The following is a 25,597-nucleotide window of genomic DNA, read 5'->3' as shown; positions in this document are numbered from 1 at the left end:
TAATGTATAATTGTCGGTTAAAATAGGTTATGTAAACCATGTAAAAAAATTCAAAAAAAACACTATAAAAAAGTATTTGTATTTTTTTTCGTAAAATTCTCAATTGGAAATTATGGTAAGATAGCTTATTTATACAAGAATACAACTCTAAGTCAAGCTAATTGAATTTTCCAGTTCCAATGGTCAAGCTAGTAGCTAGGGAATTATTGAAATAGCAAGCAACTCCCTAGCTACAACCATTGGAGTTGCTCTAATCCTCACATATTCAACATTTTCAATACTTTTTTTTTGCTAAAATGGCATGATAAATACCAATTTCTAAGTGATTGTTAGTATTTTTATATGATGAAATTTGACATGAAATATCTTTAAACTTTAACCTAATCAAACTTATTGACACTAAATTTGTAATGCTTGTAAATATCCATTGCTCTTCAATTCATTTATTAAATTTTTAGTTTAATATTGACTATTTCGTATAAATATATCAATACATGCAATATTTGAAGAATTAATCTTGCTTGAATTATAATTAAGGGTTGTTCTCTTCAACTTATTTTCAGTTCAGTTTAGCTCCATTCAGTTCAGTTCAATTCTTAATTTCTTTCTCTCATAAAATATTCAGTTCAGTTTAGCTCCAATCATTCCAATTTAGTTTATTTCAGTAAATTAAAACAGACCCTTGTACTTATAAAACGTATATTCTGTATTCACTCACTAGTCGACACACATAACACATCTACGCACACTCATTTATGACTTCATAAATCAAGACAATTATTTTTAAATCACATACAAAGTATAAGCTATTGGAATAGGGGAATCCGCAATAAAAACTCCTTGACATAAAGTAACATCAAAATATCACACTCCTATACAAGTAATACAACAATCTCAAATTCTCAAAATTTGTAGTTATTCACCAACTTGAAGTGAAACAATTAAATGGTTGACACTAAGTAAACATCAAGTCAAAAATATGATACGATTGATACCCTTTGACGCTGATAAGCTATATAATAAATGAACAAAATGATTTATTTAATTTTATATAATCATTAATGGAATTTATTTTACTCACATTTAGTTCCTCCGTTTTTTTAAAAATACTTGTAACACTTTTCTTTTTACGCTTGTCGATGCATGATTTTAATCGTTAGTATTCGTTACTACAAATATGTAAAAATTATAAACATTTGATATTAAAATAGTACATACAAAGCAAGACGAATCTAACAAGATATATTTTTACTTAGGTATAAATCATCAAATTTAGTCAAAATGAGCCTTATAAATAATGAAAAAGTCAAACTATTACAACTACGGAATATAAAAAAACGGAGGAAGTAATTATTTAACGACCTTGACCTAATATCCGGTTAACACTCCCCTATCTGAATTGAGATCTAAATTCCATACTTTTCATTTTTTAATTAAATAAACTATTAATAAAAACAAATTAAAATAAATATTAAAATTTCCATTTTTAGATCCCTATTCTCTCACTCTCACACACTCTGTCACACACACTTCCATACACATTTCCTTCTTCTTTCTCTCTCCTCTTTTCTTTTTGTTTGCCTATTTCTTCAATCAAATCTAGGGTTCTAATCCCCAATTTTTCATCCCCCAATCTCCATTCTTCGATCGATTTTTCAATTCCAGATCCACCGGTAATTCATTTCTCTTTAATATTTTCGTTGCTTTACGATTGATTTTGTTTGTCATTGCTGAAGATTGTAAGATCTGATTTTGATTGATTTATTGCCGGCTTTACGATTTTTGAATGTCGGTTTGATTTGAAAGTGTTGTTTATTTGTGCTAGATCTGGAATTACGAGGTTGTTTGATTAGTTTATTGATTAATTTATGTGATTAATTAATTAATTGATATTGAGATGTTATTGAATGATTGGATCTCATGATAATTGCTGCGTAGTATAAATGTTTTTAATAATGTGATATTTTAATGTTATTTATTCGATTTTGAGGTGAAATAATGGTGAGGAAATGCATAACAATGCTAAGGAATGTAAGATTCTGTCAATAGGGAAGGTTACTATAATAGGAAAGTCATGCTCTTTCTGTGAATAGTGATGGTATTCTTAATTTTGGTATGTTGGGTGTTTTTATCTTTTTGTGGGATCATGTGAAATATAGATATGTTAGCTAGGCCCACACCTGGATTTTACTCTCAAATTTAGGAGAGCTTAATTGCACATGTTTATGGTATTACTAGCTGTGATTTACGAAACAAACCGTAAAAGATTTCAACTTGTATAGGATCCTAATGGTGTGGTTTTGGTGACCTGATGCAGCTCATTTTTGTAGACAATTTGTTTTGTTAGGAATCATAAGTACTTTTGGAGTATGTGTGGATCAAGCGATTTGTATCCGTCAATTACCTCAAGTGTGTTAGGAAGTATGATCGGTATTGTGTAAATGATGAATTGGAAGCGTTTCTTTGTGAGTGTCGTTATTGGATTATGTTGCATCGTCTGATTAGATTTTAGTACTTCGGTGATTTTATGTGTATGGAGGAAGGTAAACTGATTGCAAAACAGTAGAGAAACTTCATCAGTTTTGCTGATCCATCACGTTAACCCCTAGAAACATTAGATGCATACTCTAAAATGGCAGAGAAGCTATAGTTGATGCAAGCACATATTTAAATGATGAGAATAATGCCACTTTTATCTTCAGTTTCTCTTGTCACACCTTAATTTGTTTCTACTCTTCTACTTTTCTTGTATATGTGAAGGCTGATCATGCTTGTGTTTTGCGTACAGGAAAAATAATAATAGCGGATTCGGTCATGATCGTCTGATTTAAACAGTTAAAGTGGAATAATCTTACCTGAAAAATACTTGGTGGTAAGATGAGAGGGAGATCTGATGAAGTACAAAAGAAGCGCTTGGTCACTGCTTTAGTGGGTGCAGCAGTTGTCCTTTGTTTTCTGTATGTATACCAGGGATCTATTTTTGGTTCACAAAGTAGTGGTGCAACAGCTTTAGAGTATGGAAGCAAATCTTTGAGAAAATTGGGTTGGGGTGGGGATGAAGATGCAGATGATATCTCCTCCAAGTTTTCCCTGGACGATGCAGATGATGGTATTATGGTTAAAAGCTTCCCTGTAAGTGTCTTTACCCCTATCATGCGCTGTCAATATCTAAAAGATAGTTTACATAATTAAATGCTAAAGCTATGTTATTCAGACTCTTCATTTCACTTCAATTGACCAATTCCTTTTGCTAGATAGCCTCACTCTGCATAGGATGTTATAACACTTAACCTTTGGATTCTTTAAAGGGCATGTTTTCATAAAATTGTAGTTGTGTACATGTGATGTCTACCACGGTCAAGTCTGAGTAACACAGGTTGAAAAAGAAACCTTTAGAGTTTGTACACTACTTGACTTTGTTTGCTTCTAATCTTTAAGGTCTGTGATGATCGGCATTCGGAATTGATTCCATGTCTAGACAGACATCTGATATACCAATTGAGATTGAAGTTGGACTTATCTTTGATGGAACACTATGAAAGGCATTGCCCTCCTCCAGAAAGGCGCTTCAATTGTTTGATTCCTCCGCCTCATGGGTACAAAGTGAGGATTGCGCTATTATCTTTATTTTGAGATAGTATATTTGTAGCTCTTTCTGGAAACTGTATTTATATAGCTACTCTAACTATGTAGGTCCCGATCAAGTGGCCTAAAAGTAGAGATGAAGTGTGGAAAGCTAATATACCTCACACTCACCTTGCTCATGAGAAGTCTGATCAAAATTGGATGGTTGTTAAAGGTGAAAAAATTGTATTTCCTGGTGGAGGTACTCACTTTCATTATGGTGCTGGAAAGTACATTGCTGCAATGGCCAATGTAAGCCCCTTCATTTGTGAATAGCATTTCTTATTTTTCTTTGGTCTTGTGCATTTATATATGGAGTTGAGGGTGTTCTAAGTTCATCTTAATATTGGAGCATAATCAGTCTTGGTTACTGTTTGTGGATGTATGTGTAATCTTTCATTTTCTTCAATAGCTCTGTAAGGCTTATGTTAGACGAAGTTTGTGAGTTTTTTCAATTATATATGTATGGAGAATGCTGCTTAATTCATGGATGAATTATAATATTTAAGCCATGGTTTTGGCAACAGCTAAGTTCACCTTATCTGTTAACTTCATGGTTGAATCAGAATATTGGGTTTAATACCCGTGTTCACACATCTAGAATAGGCCTACAGTGTTTACCGAATGACTGAATGGAATTTTTGAGTTTTAAATGTGAATGTGTTCGGTATTGGCAGATGCTCAACTTTTCAAACAATGTCATTAACGATGAAGGCAGGCTGAGGACTGTTCTTGATGTGGGGTGTGGTGTTGCAAGTTTTGGAGGTTATCTTCTCTCATCTGATGTCATAACTATGTCCTTGGCACCAAATGATGTTCACCAGAACCAAATCCAGTTTGCCTTAGAGAGAGGAATTCCTGCCTATCTTGGCGTTTTAGGCACAAAGAGATTACCATATCCTAGCCGGTCGTTTGAACTTGCTCACTGCTCTCGATGTAGAATTGATTGGCTTCAAAGGGACGGTATACTTCTTCTTGAATTAGATAGGGTGCTGAGACCAGGAGGCTATTTTGCTTACTCTTCTCCTGAAGCATATGCTCAGGACGAAGAGGATCTAAGGATATGGAGAGAGATGAGTGCTCTTGTGAAGCGGATGTGTTGGAAAATAGCTGCAAAAAAAAACCAAACTGTCATTTGGGTCAAGCCTTTGAATAATGACTGCTACTTGCAGAGACGTGCTGGTACTCAACCTCCCCTTTGCCGATCAGATGCTGACCCAGATGCTGTTTTAGGTGTGAATATGGAAGCATGTATCACACCATACTCCGATCGTAAGTATTTCTCATGCTCATCTTTCATACCTTGAGTCCTTGACCTTTGAGTAGTGAATGTCCGTGCTTGCTTTCTTTCTGGTGCTGCATTTTTTAATTCTTCTGAAGCTACCTCGTGGAAGATGTCTTCATCACTTCAATAATTTTTCTTCCTTAATCTCGGAAGTGAATTTATTCTCCAAAGTACTATTTCTCATTGATAGTGATCGTACAGTCTTATACCCCCTTGTTTGCTAGAATATACAGTATTAAAGCTCACAAAACATCCTACTACATTGTCCTTTATATATGGTGAAGTGACGAATGAAAATGAATATAATTTTAATTTCTTCTCCACTCCTAAAAATTGTCTCTCCATAGCTTTGTCTATCCCATAAGTGTCTCGTTGGTCATTTGTTCAGTCAAGCTGTGTTCTTTTTTACTCTGCCTTATAATACCCTTTTGAATTCCTTGATTATAATTGCTCTTAGCTTGGAATGTCAAAGGCTCAAAGCCACTGCAAAGTGTTTCTTCATTTTATCTTAAGCACTCTGTGTTGGGTCCAGGGTGCAACCACTCTGTATTCCAAATAGCCAAACTAATTGCTCACTAAATTTTAGAGTGTAGCAATCCTTTCAATTTTCATAACATCTTTCAGACTATAGAAGGAACAAGAAAAGACAAAGCATTAGGCATCATTATTTTGTGCAGTAATTTCTTCAATTGCTTTCTCCTACTTTCATCTTGACCCCTGTTTATTTTTACTGCCTCACCCATTTCTATAAGAATGCTGAAACAGTAAAGAAAGAAGAAGACCTGAATGCTGCATAACTATCGTTCTTTACTTCAGTTTGTGTATTGACTAGTTTTGAACCTCTTATCTGCTAGAATTTGCTTGAGCTTGGATTGGTTCATTCCCCTCTTACTTTTGGAATATTATTCTGGATATCTGTTTTTATGTTTCAATGGGGGATCTTATTATACTGTCCTGGGGTTTTTTTATGTGAAATAAATTTTCTGAATTTGCTTTGCTGCTTTACTAAGTTGAGTTTTTTTTTATTGATCTTTTGTAGATGATCACAAGGCTGGTGGAGGTGAGTTGGCACCCTGGCCTGCTAGATTGACTTCTCCTCCTCCCCGGCTTGCAGATTTTGGCTATTCAAATGACATGTTTGAAAAAGATATGGTATGTCAAACATCCTTGTCTCGCCATGCATCATAATTTTGAATCAAGATTCGAAGACAGTAATTGGAACAGATTAAATAACAGTTGTTCATCAACGGGATGTTTCTTTTCTGATACAGGATATGTGGGGTCGTAGAGTTGAGAATTACTGGAACCTTTTAAGTCCCAAGATCCAGTCTGATACTATAAGGAATGTGATGGATATGAAGGCACATTTAGGATCATTTGCTGCTGCTTTGAAGGATAAGGATGTCTGGGTAATGAATGTTGTTCCAGAAGATGGACCAAACACTCTTAAGGTTGTATATGATCGTGGTCTTATTGGGGCAGCTCACAACTGGTAAGCAAGCTTGCTAATTTGCTGTTATCCTTGCTTTTGTATATGATCTACTATCTTATTGGCCTAGCTTTTATCTTGAAACTCTGCTGATATGAGCTGATTATATGATAGAAATTAGCAAATCACTTAGTAAGCTGGAATTAGACCACTTACTTCATTGCAATAGAGTACTCGTAGTACTTTAATTTTGTGAACTCAAGAGTCCTGACACAAAGAATGCTTGTGTGGCCTCTAGTTCCAGTCTTCTAGAGGTTATTTTTGTCGAGTACTGCTAGGTTGTTGGGGGGGAGAGAGAGTTGTTAAACACTACCCATATGTTGTGAATTTGTGATCTCTTGTGCGTTAGATTGCTTGAATTGAGTTTGGATTCGGAATATGCTTCTGCTGTTTGCAAAAACTTTACCAGTTTCTTCTGGCTACCCTGGCTGCAAGACAATTTTTGACCATTTTACCTTGCTCCTCTGACCAATTTGACCATTTATTTTTCCTTGAGAGGTTATGTAACCAGTGGCACATCCTCTAAAGTAAATTTTTCATTGCTCCAAATTTTGATTTTTTATCTGTACAAAGCGCTAGCTTGTGGAGGAGTGGTCACTTTTTCTTTGCCTTTGTGTTAGGTGTGAGGCCTTCTCAACATATCCTAGGACTTATGATCTACTCCATGCCTGGAACATCATCTCTGACATCGAGAGGAAAAGCTGTAGCCCTGAGGATCTTCTACTTGAGATGGATCGAACTCTCAGGCCTACTGGTTTTATTATTTTCCGAGACAAACAGTCCGTAGTGGACTATGTAAAGAAATACATGTCAGCTTTGCATTGGGAGGCAGTTGCAACAAGCGATGCAAGTTCAGATTCAGATCAGGATGGGGATGAAGTTGTATTTATTGTTCAAAAGAAGCTTTGGCTCTCAAGTCGAAACTCCAGAGATGAAGAATAAGCAACTCTAAACACAAAGGTTCTGTTCTATGCGCTCCTAAATGTTTCACCCGCCCAGAATTGGAGGCCAATACTTAGCCATCAGCAGTTACATCCTGTAGAATTAACTTAAAATTATTTTATTGTATCCTGTAATCGGCCTTTTTTGGTTAAGTTTTTTGGTTTACAATTTTTTTCCCCTTTATTTTAGTTTTGAATGTATTACCACTTAGGTTTTAGTTGATTAGCCCATAGACAAGAAAGCATCTATAGGCTACGAGTATTTCTTATTGGTTTATTCCTCGATATATGTTTTGAGCTTACTTACATATACTTCGGCCATTCATTAGTAATTGTAACAAGACACTATACTGCTGAAGTACACAAGGGGATATAAATTTTATATACTACGTATTTGCTTAATAAGAATTTGTCATTATTGTATTTTTCTTTGTTCCAATGACCCACTTCCCATCATCTATCTCATTTCTTTGGTTTAACGAGGGAGCGAAAATTCTGGTTCTCATTGCATTGACGGCTCTTGCTTCTTTCTGTCGCTACGAGCCTACGAGGGAACGAAAATCCTGGTTCTCATTGCATAGACTGCTCTTGATTTGTGGAGATGACGAGTGAATCTTAACCAACTAAATCTTAACAGAAAAAAAACGTTACTATAAATCCAATTTTTGGACCACTTCATAGCCTCTAGGCCAGGGCACATCACAAATTCAGTATGATGAATTGATGATTTAATGAAAATGGCACACAAAGTTTACATGCACAACCTAACTTTAACGGAATTTGACTAAAGTTTAAGTTTCTTAATATTGTTTTTATATCATGGCACACAATATATGCATGTATAACCTAATTGTAATTGAAGTTGACTGAAGCCAATTGAATTCATTACAAAAGGGTTATGAAATGTAGAGGATATTTGTGAATATAGCTTTGGGTAATTGAGGACGTTAAATAAATTTTTTTGTATAGAACATTCTTTTTAAGTTAATGAAGAAAGAGAGTAGACAAACATTTGAAGAAAAAAGATGCAAGATATAGTGATAATTTGAAACTATAGTCATCAAAGATTCGAAAATCCTCTATCTCACTTTTTGTGTACCATATGTATGCTACTTTTATAGGAGAATTGATTACAACTATTCCATAACTTATAATGTTAAGGTATTTTAAACTAATTATGGATTTTTTTTTCGAAATTTGTGCAAACATTAAAATTGCAAACCAAAAATTCTTTTGTACATTCAAAATGTATGTTCATGTGTGGTTGATATGATGTGTGATGTGTTCATACATGATTTTCATCACTTACTGCTTTGTCATATTTATTGCAGGATATATATTTTATTTTATGATTATATCAAGTATATTACATAGTCACACATGTATACTTGTAGTCTCTCTCCGTCCTAGTAGTTTATTCAAAATCCTTCAACATTCTATAATGTACTTTCCTAATCTATATCTTCTAATCTTTTCTATGTGGATATGGAGAGGCCTACAAGTTTTGAAAATATACACCAACAATATATACAAACCACATATACGTATTTTTATATTATCATACACACAAATTACACAAATGTATATTTATATATTATATCACATACACATATACCTTTATTTTAAGGGAATACCTTAAAAATAATTAGTTGGAAGTGGTTACTTGATCATGAATGATTGCAACACATATGTTATATAGTCTATAAATGTATCCTTAATTCTTAATTAATGTTAAAAAAGTCCATGATTGATTGTAACGATAACAATAATTATTGCTATCATGAATTAAGCTAGTTAATAGTGTCAAATCCGACCTAATTAAAAAAAAAATTATGTAATAGCCTTCATATAACCATAGGTTTAAATCTATATCTATACTTAGTATTTAAAAACACAAATCAACACAAGTTGAAGTGCCACATGTCTTCCTTCCCTATGACCCTTTTACATTTTTTTTCTTGAGTATAATTAATTGACAAGCGCACATTAGGGCGCGCTTTAAGGCATATAAATGGGTGGTTTTGGATGTATTTAGGCCCGTTTTGGTCGTTTATTGCCTTGTTACACTCGTTTCCTTCATATTACGTGCTTCACGGGTTTCGGTCTGTTTTTGGTGTGATAACAGGTATAGTTGACCAAGTTATGTCGAGTCCCGAACCATTGGTGCGTAATCAGGCTATTATCGATCCTAGTCCACCAAGCTAAGGCTTTGCTGCGGTTCTCAAGGCCTTGAAAGGCAAGTTAAGTAGCAGGCAAGGCAGAACAGTTCACAAATATGACACCTTTTCACTATTTTGCTCACAACTTTCGGTATACAAATGATAATGGAGTGATTCCAATTGCATTGGAAAGTAGACTTGAAGTGCTTTCCAACGATATATTGCACGCCTTAAACGAAGCTCTGGATAAGAAGTTGTGACTGTTTTAAGAAAACCAAAGTGCCTGCAACCTTCCTGCCTATGCTGCACGGCCGTGCCAAATTCAGCACGGCCGTGCCAAGCCAATTTCCATGCCCGTGCCAGTGCCAGATTCAGCACGGCCGTGCCAGATTCAGCACGGCCGTGCTAGGCATTAGCACGGCCGTGCCAACTTCAGCACGGCCGTGCCAATTTGAAGAAGAAACCCGGTTTACTTACTGACAAGCTAGCACGGCCGTGCCAAATACAGCACGGCCGTGCTGATCCAGGGTTAACTGCGCGCTTGAATTCTCCGAATTAGAAGACGTATATAAGGCCCAACTTTAAGAGGATTCCGGAGACAGTTTTAGAGATAGTTTGGAGAGCCTTTGTAGAGAGTTATTGGAGAACTTTTTTAGTATTAGAGATTCATTAGTTTTCTTAGAGAATTTCCTAGAGATTTTAGTTTTCTTGGATTGATTTGAAGCAAGATTTGCGAAGGTTCTTTGTATTATTCATTGACGACGGATATCAAAGTTCTGAACTTTTCCATTGATTCGCATCAATACAATTGGTATTATTCATTCTTGTTTATTAATCAAGCTTTATTATTCCTTAATCAGAATTCATGTTTATATCTATTATGCTTTTGGAATTCATTATTGCTTTGATTATGAATATGTGTGAGTAGTCTCCTAGCTAGGGTTTCGGGATGAAACCCGGCCTAGGTAATCTATGTAATTGAGGATTGATTTTGATAAACGGATTGTGATTAAATTGATTATATGCGATTGCATGTTAATTCATTATAATAGGAGTAGCTAACCTAGAATCTTGAATTTGATTGCATGATATCCTTGATTTGAACAAGAGATTGTGAATTGAGTATTTCATTATTGAATGTGGTTTGATTATGTATTGAGTAATGTTAAGTGCATGAGAAATCCAAGCTTAGTATTGCCTGTTGTCTTCCTATCACATGATATTGATCAGACATATAGTCTTTGCATATCCCGTTTGTCTCTGTGATTCCTTGTTGCGTAGTTACCGATGGTTTGGTGAATTCCCGTTCTCCCTAGTGTCTTAGTTTATTGATTTATTCCATCTTATTAGTAGTATTTTAGAACACCATTTTCCATTGATTTCGAACTAGCTTAGGTTTAAGATTGATTTGCAATTACTCTCGTTCCTCGTGGACCGAACCTTTATTTGCCATTGTACTTGGTTATAGGGTGTTCGTATAAGTATTGTTTGATTGAGAGTTAGATTGTAGCGACCGATTTAACCCTTGTCATTAATGTTTTTATTTTTCTTTATAATTTTCATAGGATTTCTTTAGCTTCCCCCTTTATTTCTTACTCCATAAAAACTATTTTTTATAGGAAAAATTGGCCTCAACACTCTGAAGTTTGGCGAAGGTGCACTGAGCACCCTCAACTTTACAAAGTAGCCAAAACACCACAAAGTACGGGATGCAGGTGCAGTGCGTGCCTTGAAAGAAATTTTCCGACCAAAAAGGTTGCCAGAGAACGGAATGTTTTATTTTTATTTATTATTAGCTCCCTCTTAATTTTTTTTCCCTTTAATCCTACAACTAAACCTCACGTGCCCTTCTCTCTCCTATTCTGTTTGAAACCCTCCTTTTTTTTTTTTCTCTCTGATCATTAATTCCCCCACCAACCCGAAATTGAAGACCTCCATTGTTGCAGAGCTAGAGCATCAGAAGACGTCATCAACGGGGTGAGCAATTTGTTTTCGTGACAGATTCTGTAAGTTACCCTAACTCAGAAAGTTTACATTTTTCGCACTGAATTGCGGTTTGTGATTATGCGATCAATTTTTTGATTTATTTGCTGAAATGTGTAGTGGAAAAAGTCTGGATTTTTTACTACAATGTGCTTGAATTATGTAATTGATGTGGTATTGTTGTTATATTGTTTGATTGTGGAAATTTTTTTGTTAATTTGGTTGTAATTCCATGCGTTTTTGCGAAATTGAATTAGGTGATGGATAATGAGAAGTTTACTATAAAACTTAATCATGGAGGGATATTAACTCCTGATTGGCAGTACATTGGGGGAAATGTGCATTATTGGGACAATGTTGACCCCGATTATGTGAGTTACTTTGAATTTTTAGCCATGTTGAAGGAGGAGGGTGTGAAATACAGTAATACATGTGGTATGTATTATCTTTTGCCTGGTTTGGATTTGAAAAAGGGTCTAGTAAGAGTGTGGAAGGATAGTGAAGTGTTAGATTTTGTGAAAGTGGGTGTTGTCAATGGGATGGTTGAATTGTATGTCATTCATGGGGTGGATGAAGCAGAAGTAGTCACCTTCCTTGAAGGCCCTAGTCAAGCAACAAATGGAGTTCCAACTGTGGGAAGCAGTCAAACAAATACACAAATCCTAAAGTCCAATGAATTGAAGAAACTAAATCCAAGAAGACCTATTAGCCCTAGAAAACAAAAAACCCCAGTAGTCCCAAACTCTTCCTCATAGTCTGCTAACACTTCATCTAGGAGAAGACCTCCACCACAACCACCAATTAGGACCAGCCCCAGAAAACAAAAAACCCCAGTAGTCCCAAACCCTTCCTCTCAGTCTTCTTACACTTCATCTAGGAGAAGACCTCCACCACAACCACCAATTAGGACCAGCCCTAGAAAACAAAAAACTCCAATTCTGCCCAAACCTTTGTCACATTCTACTAACCCACCAAATAGAAGTAAGAAAACAACATTGAACAACAAATCAAGTAACCTGTTCCAGAAAAGGCTTGACAAAATTAGGTCTAGACTTGAATATCTAAGTACACCTAATGATGTTGGTGACAATGTTCCTGATTTTGGTGGAGTTGGAGATAATGCAGATGAGTTGGGAAAAGATGGATTTGGAGATAATTCAGATACTTTAAGAGTTGCAGGTCAGTCATCTGAGTACATTCATGTAGATGATTGGTATGACACTGAAAATGAGGATTATAACTCTGAGAGTGATCATGATTTTGCATTTAATGAAGAGGATGGTGGTGATGTTGAGTATAAGGACTGTGATTGGGTTGTGAGTGAGGGTGAACTTGACCTAAGTCCAGCTGAATCTCTAGAGGACAATGATGACAGCTGTGATGATGATTACCAACAGGAGCAGAGCAGTTCTAGTGATGATGAACATGTGCAGTCAGTAATCAATTTGAAAAAAAAGCAAGAAAATTCCAAAGAAAGAGTTGGCTGGGAGTTCAAAGGCAAAAGAGTTGTTAAGTATACCATTATAAAGTGGATGGGAGAGTGAGTATGAGGATGAAGATGAAGATGTAATCCCTAACTCAGATGTTGAAGACAGTGATTGTGAACTACAGGAACTAACAACCAATGCAGTCAAAGTAATGGATAAGGACACTGATTTTAAGAATCTTGTATGGCAGGTGGGAATTAAATTCCACTCTCCTGAGTAGTTTAGAGATATGGTGAACAGGTATGCAGTGTATGCAGGGTACAACATTAGGTGGTTCAAGGTTGAGAAAAATAAGAAAATGGAAGCTAGGTGCAAGTCTGGGTGTGAGTGGAAGTTGTATGCATCTTGGGATGGTGAGCATAAGTCCTTTGTTGTCAGCTCATGCAATCCAGAGAACACATGCAACAGGGCTGATTATGAGAATTTGCAAGCTAAGGCTGGTTGGTTTGCTAAGGAGTATTTGCAGAAATACATAGACAATCCTAACTGGTCAAGGAAAGAGTTGGAAAAGGATGTGATGGAAAGGTTTGGGGTTAGACTCTCAAAGTGGAATTGCTACAGAGTGAAAACTATTGCTCACAAACTACTTCATGGTAACTTGTTTGATCATTACTCTCAGCTGGCCACTTATCTGTCTGAGTTGAAGAAGAGTGATGTTGGTATGAGGTTTCAATTGCAGACAATTGAAAGAGAAAAGGATGGTGATCAAGTCTTTAAAAGAGTGTACATCATCTTTCCAGCTCTAAGGGAAGGGTACATGTCTAATTACAGACAACCAAATGTTTCCAGTTGCTTGGGGTGTGGTGGAGGCTGAAAATAATGACTCATGGTCTTGGTTCTTGGAAACACTAAAGCTTGATATGCCTGACTTTGGTGGAGAAGATAGCACAGTTATTTCTGATCAACATAAGGTAAAATCAAAGTTTAATTTGCTTACATAATAATCTAACACCTTGTGAAACTATGCTAAACACAACTTTTGGCACTTCACCTTGCAGTCAATTGTTGCAGCAGTGAAGCTTTGGTTCCCACTTGTGGAACACAGACTATGTGCAAGGCACATATACCCACCATAGCACAAGAAACATGGAGGTGATGAGTTGAAGAAGCTGTTCTGGAGGGCAGTGTATGCATACACCAAGGCAGACCATGAAAAGGCCCTTAAAGAAATGAAAACAATCTCTCCTGCTGCTGTTGAAGACTTCATCAAGCAAAAACCTCAAGCTTTTTGCAGATATGGATTCAGAACAGTCACTAAGTGCAACCTAGTTGTAAATAACCTAGCTGAAACCTTCAATGGGTGGATACTAGAAGCCATATCTAAACCAATAATACACATGCTTGAAGACATAAGAAGGGCTTTGATGGAGAGGTTATTCAAGAAGAAAACTCTAATGGAGAGAGCTAAGGACATAATCTGTCCAAGAATAAGGAAAAGACTTGAAAAAAACAAAGAGTATGCCAAGTGTTGCACTGTATTGGCATCTGGTAGAACAGAGTTTGAAGTTCTTCATGGCATGGAAGTTTTAGTGGTAAATTTAGATTTGAAGACATGCACATGCAGACGGTGGGACCTACATGGTTTCCCTTGTTGTCATGTTATTGCAGCGTGTAACTGGCTGAGGGTACCATGTGAGGATTATGTAGATGCAAGCCTGACTAAGGCAAGGTATCTGCAAGCTTATAGTGGTTCAATTAAACCACTAAGGGGAGAGAATCACTAGGAACATGTAATTTTCCCATTGCACCCACCTGATATAAAAATAGGAGCAGGAAGACCAAGAAAAGCTAGGAAAAAGGCTCCACATGAAAGACAAGAAAAGCCAGGAAAATTAAGTAGGCATGGTTTGAAAATGAGTTGTAGTGTATGCAAGTCAAAGATGCATACCAAAAGAAAATGCCCTCTAAAACCAAGTGACAATACACCAACAAACCAACTGCAAAAGGTAATCTTCAACCCTATATATGCCCAACAAACACTATTGAGAGCTACTACATATTACTAACAACTAATTTCTGTAATCAGGCAAGCAAAAGAGGAAGAAAAAACCAATCCGCATCTGCTTCTGCATCTGCGCCTTCTGCAGCTCCTACCAAGAAATCTACAAGAACACAAGCCAAGAACACTTCTGCTACTGTTGTACATACACCTACCACAAGATCTGCATCTGCAAGACAAAAAGCAGCTTCAGAACCACAGAGAGGGAGGGGCAGACCAAGAAAAGGAACTAACTCCATCCTAACAGACTGTGGAGAAGTGGGAACACAAGCTTCAACAGCAGCTCAGCAACCTTCAGCCATGGCAGAATAAGTTTTTAGAGTTGGTATTTTGGGTGTGAATTTTTTGGTATACTGAGGAGGTAGTCAGAGTTCAGATCTAATACAATTTGTTTTTGTCCTTGTAAAAGCATCTTTGAACTACCTTTTGGTTGTTACCCATGTGATTTAAAGCATTCAATATGAAAAGTACACATGTTGTTGTTTTTGTCATTATTAGTTCTTATTTTATTACACTATCACACAATACAATAACAACACATAAGATATGAACCAAAAACCTTTTTCCTTTTCATTTCTTGAATTAAAAAGAGTACATCTTGATTTTCCACACGAAAGTGGTTCCCATTATTACATATTCAAATACCCAAATACATACTATTATACCAGCTCACATATTACTACCCACCCTACTTAATTCAACTACCCAGACATCTTCACCAACCTACAGTCTTGCAAAATAAAAGAAAACCACAAAGCCCCTTTCTCTCCCTCTCATATATAGGCTTGAGTTGTTGCTTTAATGTCTTGTTCTCTGTTTTAAGTGCTTTTAGTTTAACCCCATGATCATATGCTTGTTTCTGAATCCCTGTGTTTTTCTTCATATGCTCCAATTCAGCTTCCATCCTCTCATTATCTGCAGCTAGACCATTAATTACTCAAAAAACTTGCAGTCATCAACCTGCATGTACACATGAATCTACTTTATTCCATTCCAAATCAAAAAAATTAACACTGACATTTAAAATTACAATTACCTTCCACTTTGAACACCCGTAGAAACGTTTCCCTTTATTTTCATTGAAGCTCCACGCAGTGCAAAACACAACAGCCAATCGATGTCCACAATACACCCTCACATTTGCACGCAAATTCGATCTCCTCCTAAACGAAGTAGTTGATGTTGAGCTCATGCTTCAATTGGGGAAAAAATTCCAATTCCAAACTTTTTAGGGTTTTCAAATTGGGGAGAATTGGGATATGAGACCAGGGGTAATCGAATTGGGGAAGAACTTGGATTATAAGAAGAGGGTCACGTGGGTTTCAAACAGAATAGGAGAGAGAAGGGCACGTGAAGTTTAGTTGTAGGATTAAAGGGAAAAAAATTAAGAGGGAGCTAATAATAAATAAAAATAAAACATTCCGTTCTCAGGCAACCTTTTTGGTCGGAAAATTTCATTAAAGGCACGCACTGCACCTGCATCCCATACTTCGTGGTGTTTTGGCTACTTTGTAAAGTTGAGGGTGCTCAATGCACCTTCGCCAAACTTCAGAGTGTTGAGGCCAATTTTGCCTTTTTTATATTATGTACGGAGTAACTTCCAATTTAATTTAACAAATGGAGTTTCTTAACCACTAGTAGAAAATATCAAAAAGGCACCCCCTAATTGGCACCGGTTCAGTCCAAACCGGTGCCAAAAATGGCCTATAAAATTGGTGGGAAGCTAAACTAGAGTAAAAGGCACCGGTTCACTTCAATCCGGTGCCAAAATAATAAAGGCCACCGGTTTGAACCGGTGCCTTTTTGAACCGGACCTTAAATTATTTAAAAAAAAAAAGCGGCCGCCTCCTCCTCTCATTTTATAACCCTAATTAAAACACTGATCTCCTTATCTCTCCTCTCACTCCGCCTCTTTACTCCCTTCTCTCTCCTCTGCTCTCCCTTCTCTATCTCTCCTCTGCTCTCCCTTAAACTCTTCTCTTTCTCTTTGAACACCACCGCAACAACACCCCCTCTATCTCTCCTCTGCTCTCCCTTAATCTCTTCTCTTTCTCTTCGAACACCACCTCAACATCAACAACAACAACATGCAACAACAACGCCGCAACAACAACAACGCCGCAAATATGCATTTTCTGGGTTTTTGAACTGATTTTGTTTTTTTTTTTCCTTTTTTTTCCGTTTTTCTGGGTTTTTTTTGGATTTTTGAACTAATTTTTTTTTTGTTTTCGATTTTCTGGGTTTTAATTTTTATATTTTTTCCGATTCATTTTCTTTTTTGAACTAATTTTCATTTTCATTTTCTTTTTTGAACTGATTTTCATTTTCATTTTCTTTTTTGAACTGATTTTCATTTTCATTTTCATTTTCTGGGTTTTTTTGTCGATTTTTTATTTTATTTTCTGGCTTTAAATTGATGTTCTGGGTTTTAATTGATTTTGGGTTTTATTTTCTGGGTTGTAATCGATGTTCTGGGTTTTTGAACTGATTTTAATTTCTTTTTTTTTTTTTCTTTTTTTCCCTTTTTTCTTGGTTTTTTTTGGATTTTTGAACTGATTTTTTTTTTGTTTTCGATTTTCTGGGTTTTTATTTTTTTATTTTTTCCGATTCATTTTCTTTTTTGAACTGATTTTCATTTTCATTTTCTTTTTTGAACTGATTTTCACTTTCATTTTCTGGGTTATTCTTTTCTTTTTTTCGATTTTCTTTTTTTTCGATTTACTGGGTTTTTGAATTAATTCATGTTAATCGATTCATTTTGGTTGTTTTAATTGGTGCAGGTATATGGATTTAGTTCTTAAATTGAAGAATTAAATTGAAGAATCAACATGCAAGTATATTGATCTTAAATCGAAGAATCAACTGATTTTATTTTTTTTTATTTATATTGTAATTTTTTTTTATATGTTGTAATTTTTTTATTTTGATTTAGCTGTTGTAATTTATTTTGAACAGATTTGATTATATTAATATTTTGGCACTTTTTGTTATTATTAAGATTTGATTGTACTGTAATTTTTTTTGATTATATATATATTAATATTATAATGAATAGATTTGATTATATTAATATTAATACAGATTTAATTTTTAAGTAAAAAAAAAATAAAATTAATATGTTGGCACTTTTGGCACCGGTTAACCGGTGCCAAAAACTGTTAAATAAATTTTTTTTTGTACTTTTTGGCACCGGTTAACCGGTGCAAATTTCAAGTTTTGGCACCGGTTTGAACCGGTGCCTTTTTAAACCCCTTTTTGGCACCCCTCACACAGGCACCGGTTCAAACCGGTGCCTTAGGCCGGGTTTGAACCGGTGCCAAATTTGTTTTTTCACGTAGTGAACTTTCTCTTCTTCTCCCTCCATCTTTCAATTCGATTAAATCACATTCATTTAATTATTTGACCCTTTATCTTCCCCCGATCTATCTCCTTATATAACTACAATTTTACAAAAAAAAAAAAATGTAAATTGAGATTGCAAAGAAGGAAGAATTGAGTTTGACACGAAAAATGAAGAAAAACCCATACGTGATTTGTGAAGTTTTAAGTTTAATTTAATATTAACTTATGCACAGCCCGTGCGTAAAACGGGCCCAAAAGCTAGTTATTTATAATATATAGGAATATGGGGTCAGCCAAAGCAGTCTCTCATTATGGCTATAATTATTCTCACTTCTCACTATCAATTTGACAGGTAAGCACATGCAATGTCAATAAATCATTAATCACAATCTTAAATGCAAGAGTAAAGTAGACTTTTTTGTTTCTTGTTCTCATTAAAAACCTAAAGTATATAGATTAGCAATATAAAAACATTAGGTTATAAATAAATTAGGTTATTAGGGTCCATTTGACTAATTTGTTGGGCCATGTTTTTATCCTTAATTTAGTTTCTTCATATATATATGGCCATTGGTCCATGTATCAAACTATCAATCAATTAGTTTTAACGAGAATTTGTTGATTTTTTCCCATTCATGAAGACATATGGGACCTTAGTGTATATATGTATTATAATATAATTGTCTTCAACCCATGCATATTTTATGACATTTGTTTAATTTATTGATACAATTAGCATTTTAGCTCGTTCAATGCACGGGTTATAATATAGGTTATTTTTATATAAATGTATGCTTTTCAATAGTTGAAACTACGAAGTTATTGTTACATGACTTTTGAGGTAAATGATGTGAAAACATTTTTTTTTATTATTACAAAAAAAGTGAGAATGGAATTGTGAAAGAATAATTAATTTAGTTAAGTATATATACATGAATATTGTAGAACATGAAATGACATATTAGTTTAAGCTATATTTTAAGTTTAAGAGATAAAAAGACTATTTTTATTATACTTCATATATTAATGTAATAGTTAATTCAACTTTATTCTATCATGGTAGAAATTAAACACTTCATTTTTTTACTTAAATGTGCAAGTTACGGAATGCACAAAGACTTTAGCATTATGTAATAATTTTAATTTAATTTTTTTAAAAAATATTGAAAAGGTAAGGGAAGTAACCTTTGCAAATGAGTGAGTTGTGACTTGTGAAGACATGTGGCATACGAATAAGTTGTGAGGACGTGTGGCATATGAATGATTGTGGTTTGAGTTTTTAAATACTAAGTATAGATATAGATATAGATTTGTTTATTTGAAAAGTGTTGATATGATTTAATTTATACGGATTATTATATTTTGAGATTAGTGAAAAATTCATTTGACTGTTTATTTATTGTTTGGATCTATTCAAAATTAATTAAAGGTGAGGTAAATTTACAACAACGATTGTTTAAAGGCTTTTAAAAATAGGAGAACAGGGTCTGTTAAGATTTACAGAACTGAACTAAATTTTTTTATGAGAGGAGAAAGTTGGGAATTGAAGTGAACTGAACTGAAATTAAGATAACGAGAACATGTCCACCCAAATGTTGTAAGAAATTATTGGAAGTACACTCATTGGACAATTGTTTGCCAAACCAAGTCCTAATTATTGGTTAAATTAATTTGTGTATTTAAGTAGGAATTCAACTTATTTGAAAATTGATACTCATGTTTGCCTTGATTACAGGAAAGGGAACTAATACTTTCCCACTCTAGGTTACATGCATCATCAAAGACTAAATATCCAATTTAAAAAGTACATAACCCGTTGTTGAAAATTTAGACATGACAAAATAAATCCTTTTATTGATAATCGAATTATTTGACCAAGTTGTTCAACAAGTCTATGTTATACAAACTATGGAGTTATAAATTTCAAACGTAGTTATTCTCACGCACATAATTTATCGGAATCAAACAATTAATATAGTTAAAATATAAAATTAAAATGTTGCCATGATGAATAGACGTATTCAGCGTGGCATATATATTGTGTAACTAATCTAGAAATGTAAAAATGACTTCGTATTTGGTTGATTATCCGATTGTATTGTAGTCTAATTGATCTCTAGACTTATATTCAAGTTAATTATATATTTAGGTATCCCACTTGAAAGGAAGACGTCCGAATACTTGTATTTTTTTTCGAGGTTGATATACGTAGTATAGTATATTATTATGTATCTTATAAGGCATAAATATATACCAAGTATAAATAAAGAGACTAAGAGAGGAAAGTAGTAGGGAGGTGGTGGTGCATTGGTGCCTTATGTAGTGGATGACATCCCCGCCAAATTTCTGCCGAATATTAAGGCGTTGAATGTGCAAAAGTGAAAATTTTACCACAAAATTCTTATGTAAATGAGCCACATTTTTAATTTAACGTAACCTTTTAAGTTTTATTATACACACTACAGTTTTTAGTGATTGTGTCCTACATAATTTCTTTACACCAGAAGATCAGTAAGGAGTTTGGCCTTTTAGGCTAGCATGCACTTAGGCTTTTGTACGAAACATTTATCTATCAACAATTTTTTAAATTTGGTTCTCGTCTAAAAAAAAGAGTTATAATTATACTCCATATTAAAGCTTAAATTTGATATGTTGAGGTTTGTTTAGGGGTTTTGCGTAATTTAATTTGTTTATTTTTAGGTGTTGAATAGTAAAACAATTACATATTGATATTCTTCTGTTAACGAGTATTTTTATGTACGTAAGTCATACCATATCTTATGTATGATAATGTGAAAGAATACTTTATTTTTTGGTAAAAAAAAAATGATAATTAATATGCATTTTTGTGACCTGTATAGTGTGAACAAATAGACAAAAATAATAATCATCTTAATTATATTTCGTAAAGTACGACCGGTTGTATTGTGAAAATTCTCCTAATTACGTTCCCTTGTAGTCATCATTGGTAAGGACAAATTAAGAAATTGGGTTTTCTACACACACGTTGACCCTATGAATCGAGGTTAACACCTAATGGCCTAATAGCCCAAGGCATTCACGTGAAGCATTTTAGTTTAGTAAGGTAGTACACCTAATTACATTTCTTGATTCTACCAATTGAATGAATTGATATAAATAATTACTAATGACATTAGACCTGGTCATTATTCTATTTATGTACTCTAAATATAACAGAAGCTCGATTATTGTTATCATTAGATTTTATGCTATTATGTCTTTTATGCATAAATGCATAATAGGCATATATATATAAGCATGCATCATACCTAGCTATGTAATTTAAATTATAAGTGCATTTAACATATAAAGAAAATCTTCTTTGTCTGGTTATTTTTTTAACCCAATAACCTAAATTAACTTCATCATACAAGCTAGAATAGGTGCTTTAATTTTTTAAATATAGATACATGCTTTAGTTGTTTATTAATTGTTTAATTTATACAAAGGTATACAAGTATAAAGCAAACATATGCTAATTAAATCAAGCTTTACTCATTCTAATGAATTCTGAAAGTTAAATGATAGTAATAACTTCTTGTATGAGTAAGTACCGTTTAGAATTGGGAGACAACTGATTTAGTGGTATTAGAGACATCATATAATATTATATACGACTTCTTTATAGTTCATCTTAAATTAAATAACTTCTTTAAATTGTGATAGCCTGGTCTTTTTAGCTAGTTGTAACGGTTATAGTAAGACTAAAAGGAAACATTACGATAAACTTGATTGAATACTTGAAAGTGAATATTATTGACACACTTATTCATGACATCAATATATACATTGAAATTATTCAAAGTATGTTTTTTCTTAAATTTGTTGTTATTGTAATTGGTTGCTTCACTTGCTTATGTGATCAATCTTTGTTGATTATGAGGGATGTTGCATCATCCATTATATATTATATATACTTAATTCAATAATTAATTAATAAACAATGTGAAGAAGTTGGGGATAGAGTGTTTTCAAAGAAGGGGTGGTGCCTAGGTGGGATATGCTCATTGGATAACTTTCATTCAAAGTCAATACATAGATAATTGTTTTTACTTTTTACAATAAACTTAATTGGTTAACTTAAAATTAAAATGTGAGTAGTAGCCATTACTTGCTGCTTTCTTCCTTATGAAGCTCTCCTTTCACTCCAAAAAAACTGGTCCAAAAGTGAATTATGACATCCTCTTATTATATGCTACCATTATAATAGACTTTTGTTTTCCAATCTCATCAACTTTTCATACTTTCATCCTTTTTTTCCCGAACGCTCAATTTCTAGTACAGTAAGTAAGAAATGAGTAGTGTATACGATGTTTTATTACTCCGTAATTGAATTATTTCATAGGAGTAATTAAGGACCTATTATTTTCAGCTTAATTTTACTTCAGTTTAGTTTAATGCATTTTAGTTCAGTTTGTAATTTCCTTCTCTCATAAACAATTCATTTCAACTCTATTCAGTTCACTTTAGTTCAGATTCAATCAATTCAGTTCAGCTAGGCCCTTACTTGAGCTTATATGAATGTGTATGAAATTATTAGAGAATTGTTGTAGTTACAAATTGTACTTGCATACCAAACTAAACTAGTTTAATTTTTCTAAAATTATTTTATGATCTAAACTATTTTTATGAAATTTGTGGAAACAAGGTGAGTAAATAAAACGAAACTTATTAACTCTTGCCTCATGTATCTGGTGTTTATGTTAGGGTCCGTTCTGTTCACCTTATTTCAGGTTTAATAAGTTCAGTTAAATTAATTAAGATACATTTAGATAAATTCAATTTAGGAAAAATAAGTTATGATAAGGGTTGCTCAAGTTAAATTACAACTAAAATAAGTTTTAATAAGGTCTAATAAGTTCATAGATAAATTCAAGTAAATTAATAAATTTAAATAGGTTAAAATCAGGTGAATAAAATACACCCATTTAGTTCTTTACTATTTTAATTATCTATTATATATTGTGTTAACAATTTTTACTCCACAAAAAGTCACCACCCAATGACCCAATTAGCTCAAATCAAATCCACTAAGAAAATTCTAAACTTGACACTAATCCACTTAAAAATTCTGAACACGACATCATATGCAATTATTTTACAGTTTAATTATAATTAATAATTTAGAACAACCTAAAATCAAACAAAACAAATTAATCAATAATACAAACACAAGCTATTTTCCTAAATTACCCCTTGTTCAAAGTGATTGTCTCAATCATTATGATGTCAGAAACCTACTTAAGATTGAGTCTTTGTCAATTGTCATATTGATTAAACAGAAGTCAACAAAGGTATTAGTGCACCTATTCATCATAAAATTATTTTGCCTATTTACAGTTATTACACTTACTTCTTAGCTGGAAACTTACAAATCATATAATTATTAAGAGTTTGAAATATTTGATTACTATTAATGGAAACTCAAACCTACTCTTGATTAAGACATAATGCAATTATTAATTAGTTTACCCTCTTTCTTTTCACCCTTAATTACCATGTTATAATTATTAACAATATTAAGATTATTATTAGAGTAAAACCTACATAACTATTAATAATGTAATTATTTGAAAGACAAGTTTACCTAAATAGTAAATCACATGTACAAATATCTAAAACAAAGGTCTTTTCACTAAAGATGGTGTACCACCTTTGTTGCGGCATGTTTGATGCTACTACTTTCTTTCACTTCGACGCCAAGCATAACGGCATAAAGAGGGTATGTACTAATGTACATACATTTGTCATGTGTGTTGCTCTTAATTATAAGCCCTATATACGGGTATTGACCATCCTATATGCACGTAGCCAAGTATATATATGCATAAATTGGTGTAAGAAATGCGATATTTTTAATAAGGTGGATAAGCTAATTTGAACCTCTGATGCACATATGAAATAAGATGTTGCTTACACAGTAATGTAACAAAAAGTTTTAAAAGAAAAAAAGTGGTTTATGTAGCATAATAATTTGTTTTTGCGGTTTTCTTTTTGCTAAGTTTAGCTTATATTTATTGGAAAAAAACTTATCCATTTTGCTAAATATAATTTCTTTTACTCTACTTTATTTCTAAAAGTTGAGAAGACATATAAATCAGACATTTATGGTAAATAAATTAGGATAGAGAGGATAATAGAGGAAATGAACTTTACTATTCTAAAATGCCATTAACTAGTTTCATTAATCACTTGTAATACAAATCATACAATCGGTACAATTTAATAAAGACACCATGAATACACTCATCTAATATCATAATGAAATTAGATGACAGATTTATGACGAGGAAGTTGATAAAGATATATTTACTTTACTAGGCTTAGTTTTCCATTTACTATTTTGGGATATTTGGCATAAATAATGTCATATTATCTAAAATCACCGGAGTTTGTGAAATTGTCTATCGTTCAGTTAAGTGATAAGGAGATAGTAAGTTTAGCCTCACTACATGTGATCCATAAATGGAATAAATGATCTTAATTAGTTACGCCATAACTAAGAGGGACTAATAATTTAGTAGTTGACTTACCAAAACCTAAAAGATCATCATTATAATGTCAATACAACGTCTAATACATCAAGATTAAAACTATAACTCATTTTATTTAAATTCAAGAAATTAATTGCCTAAAACGCATTAAAAACTCAACTCAAAATCACGCTCTCGATCGCAATAGTTTAACCAACTCACAAACCAATAAATTCCACCTCTCGTGATTATCAATTCATCGATCCATCCCTCATCGACTAAAAAACTCAACAGACATTCAAAAGGTTGACCAATACAGAATTCCCCGGTTGTAATCACTCCGTATAATCTACATCGACACATCGTAGGGCCTGTTCTCATACGTTGAAATTCAGTTCATTTCAGTTCAGTTTAGTTCAACTCCTAATTTCCTTCTCTTGTAAAATATTCAGTTCAATTCAGTTTAGTTGAATTCAGTCAATGAGAACAGACCCGTATTCCGTACTATACTCCATACCAAAACAAGATGTATATTTGTACCCAAAAAAACAGTGGATCTCTGAGCTAAAGATCTTCCAAATTCTCTCTCCAAATTCCAGGAATGTTGAAGTAGCAGTAGTACTAGAACTAGTAGTAAATCCCATTATTTTTCTTTTTACATAAAAAGCAGAGCTTTTTCTGCCTTTTTTTCTTCAGCAACAAATTATTTTTTCCACCCACATTCACAACCAATCCTCTTTATTTTTATTTATTTTTTTACCTGTTTTTTTCATTTTTATTTTTTAAAATTTATA

General features: G+C 33.6%; 2 protein-coding genes across 2 annotated transcripts; both read left to right on the top strand.

Moving 5' to 3' along the window:
* The first annotated feature begins 1,492 nt into the window (after nucleotides 1–1,492).
* On the top strand, nucleotides 1,493–7,741 carry LOC110689419 (probable methyltransferase PMT3). The gene is made up of 8 exons (XM_021866209.1): nucleotides 1,493–1,673; nucleotides 2,789–3,132; nucleotides 3,439–3,603; nucleotides 3,694–3,876; nucleotides 4,302–4,896; nucleotides 5,949–6,061; nucleotides 6,181–6,401; nucleotides 7,019–7,741. Exons 2-8 carry the CDS (start codon nucleotides 2,878–2,880, stop codon nucleotides 7,338–7,340), a joined length of 1,854 nt encoding a protein of 617 aa, XP_021721901.1. The 5' UTR covers nucleotides 1,493–1,673; nucleotides 2,789–2,877; the 3' UTR covers nucleotides 7,341–7,741.
* Nucleotides 7,742–13,197: 5,456 nt separating this feature from the next.
* LOC110689530 lies at nucleotides 13,198–14,692 on the top strand. The gene is made up of 3 exons (XM_021866311.1): nucleotides 13,198–13,627; nucleotides 13,740–13,879; nucleotides 14,045–14,692. Exons 1-3 carry the CDS (start codon nucleotides 13,198–13,200, stop codon nucleotides 14,690–14,692), a joined length of 1,218 nt encoding a protein of 405 aa, XP_021722003.1.
* The last annotated feature ends 10,905 nt before the right edge of the window (nucleotides 14,693–25,597 follow it).

Source organism: Chenopodium quinoa, unplaced genomic scaffold (assembly GCF_001683475.1).
Source record: "Chenopodium quinoa cultivar QQ74 unplaced genomic scaffold, ASM168347v1, whole genome shotgun sequence".
In the NCBI taxonomy this organism is placed as follows: Eukaryota; Viridiplantae; Streptophyta; class Magnoliopsida; order Caryophyllales; family Amaranthaceae; genus Chenopodium; species Chenopodium quinoa.
Note: the sequence above shows the minus strand (reverse complement) of the source record. Positions and strands in the feature narration are given on the sequence as shown.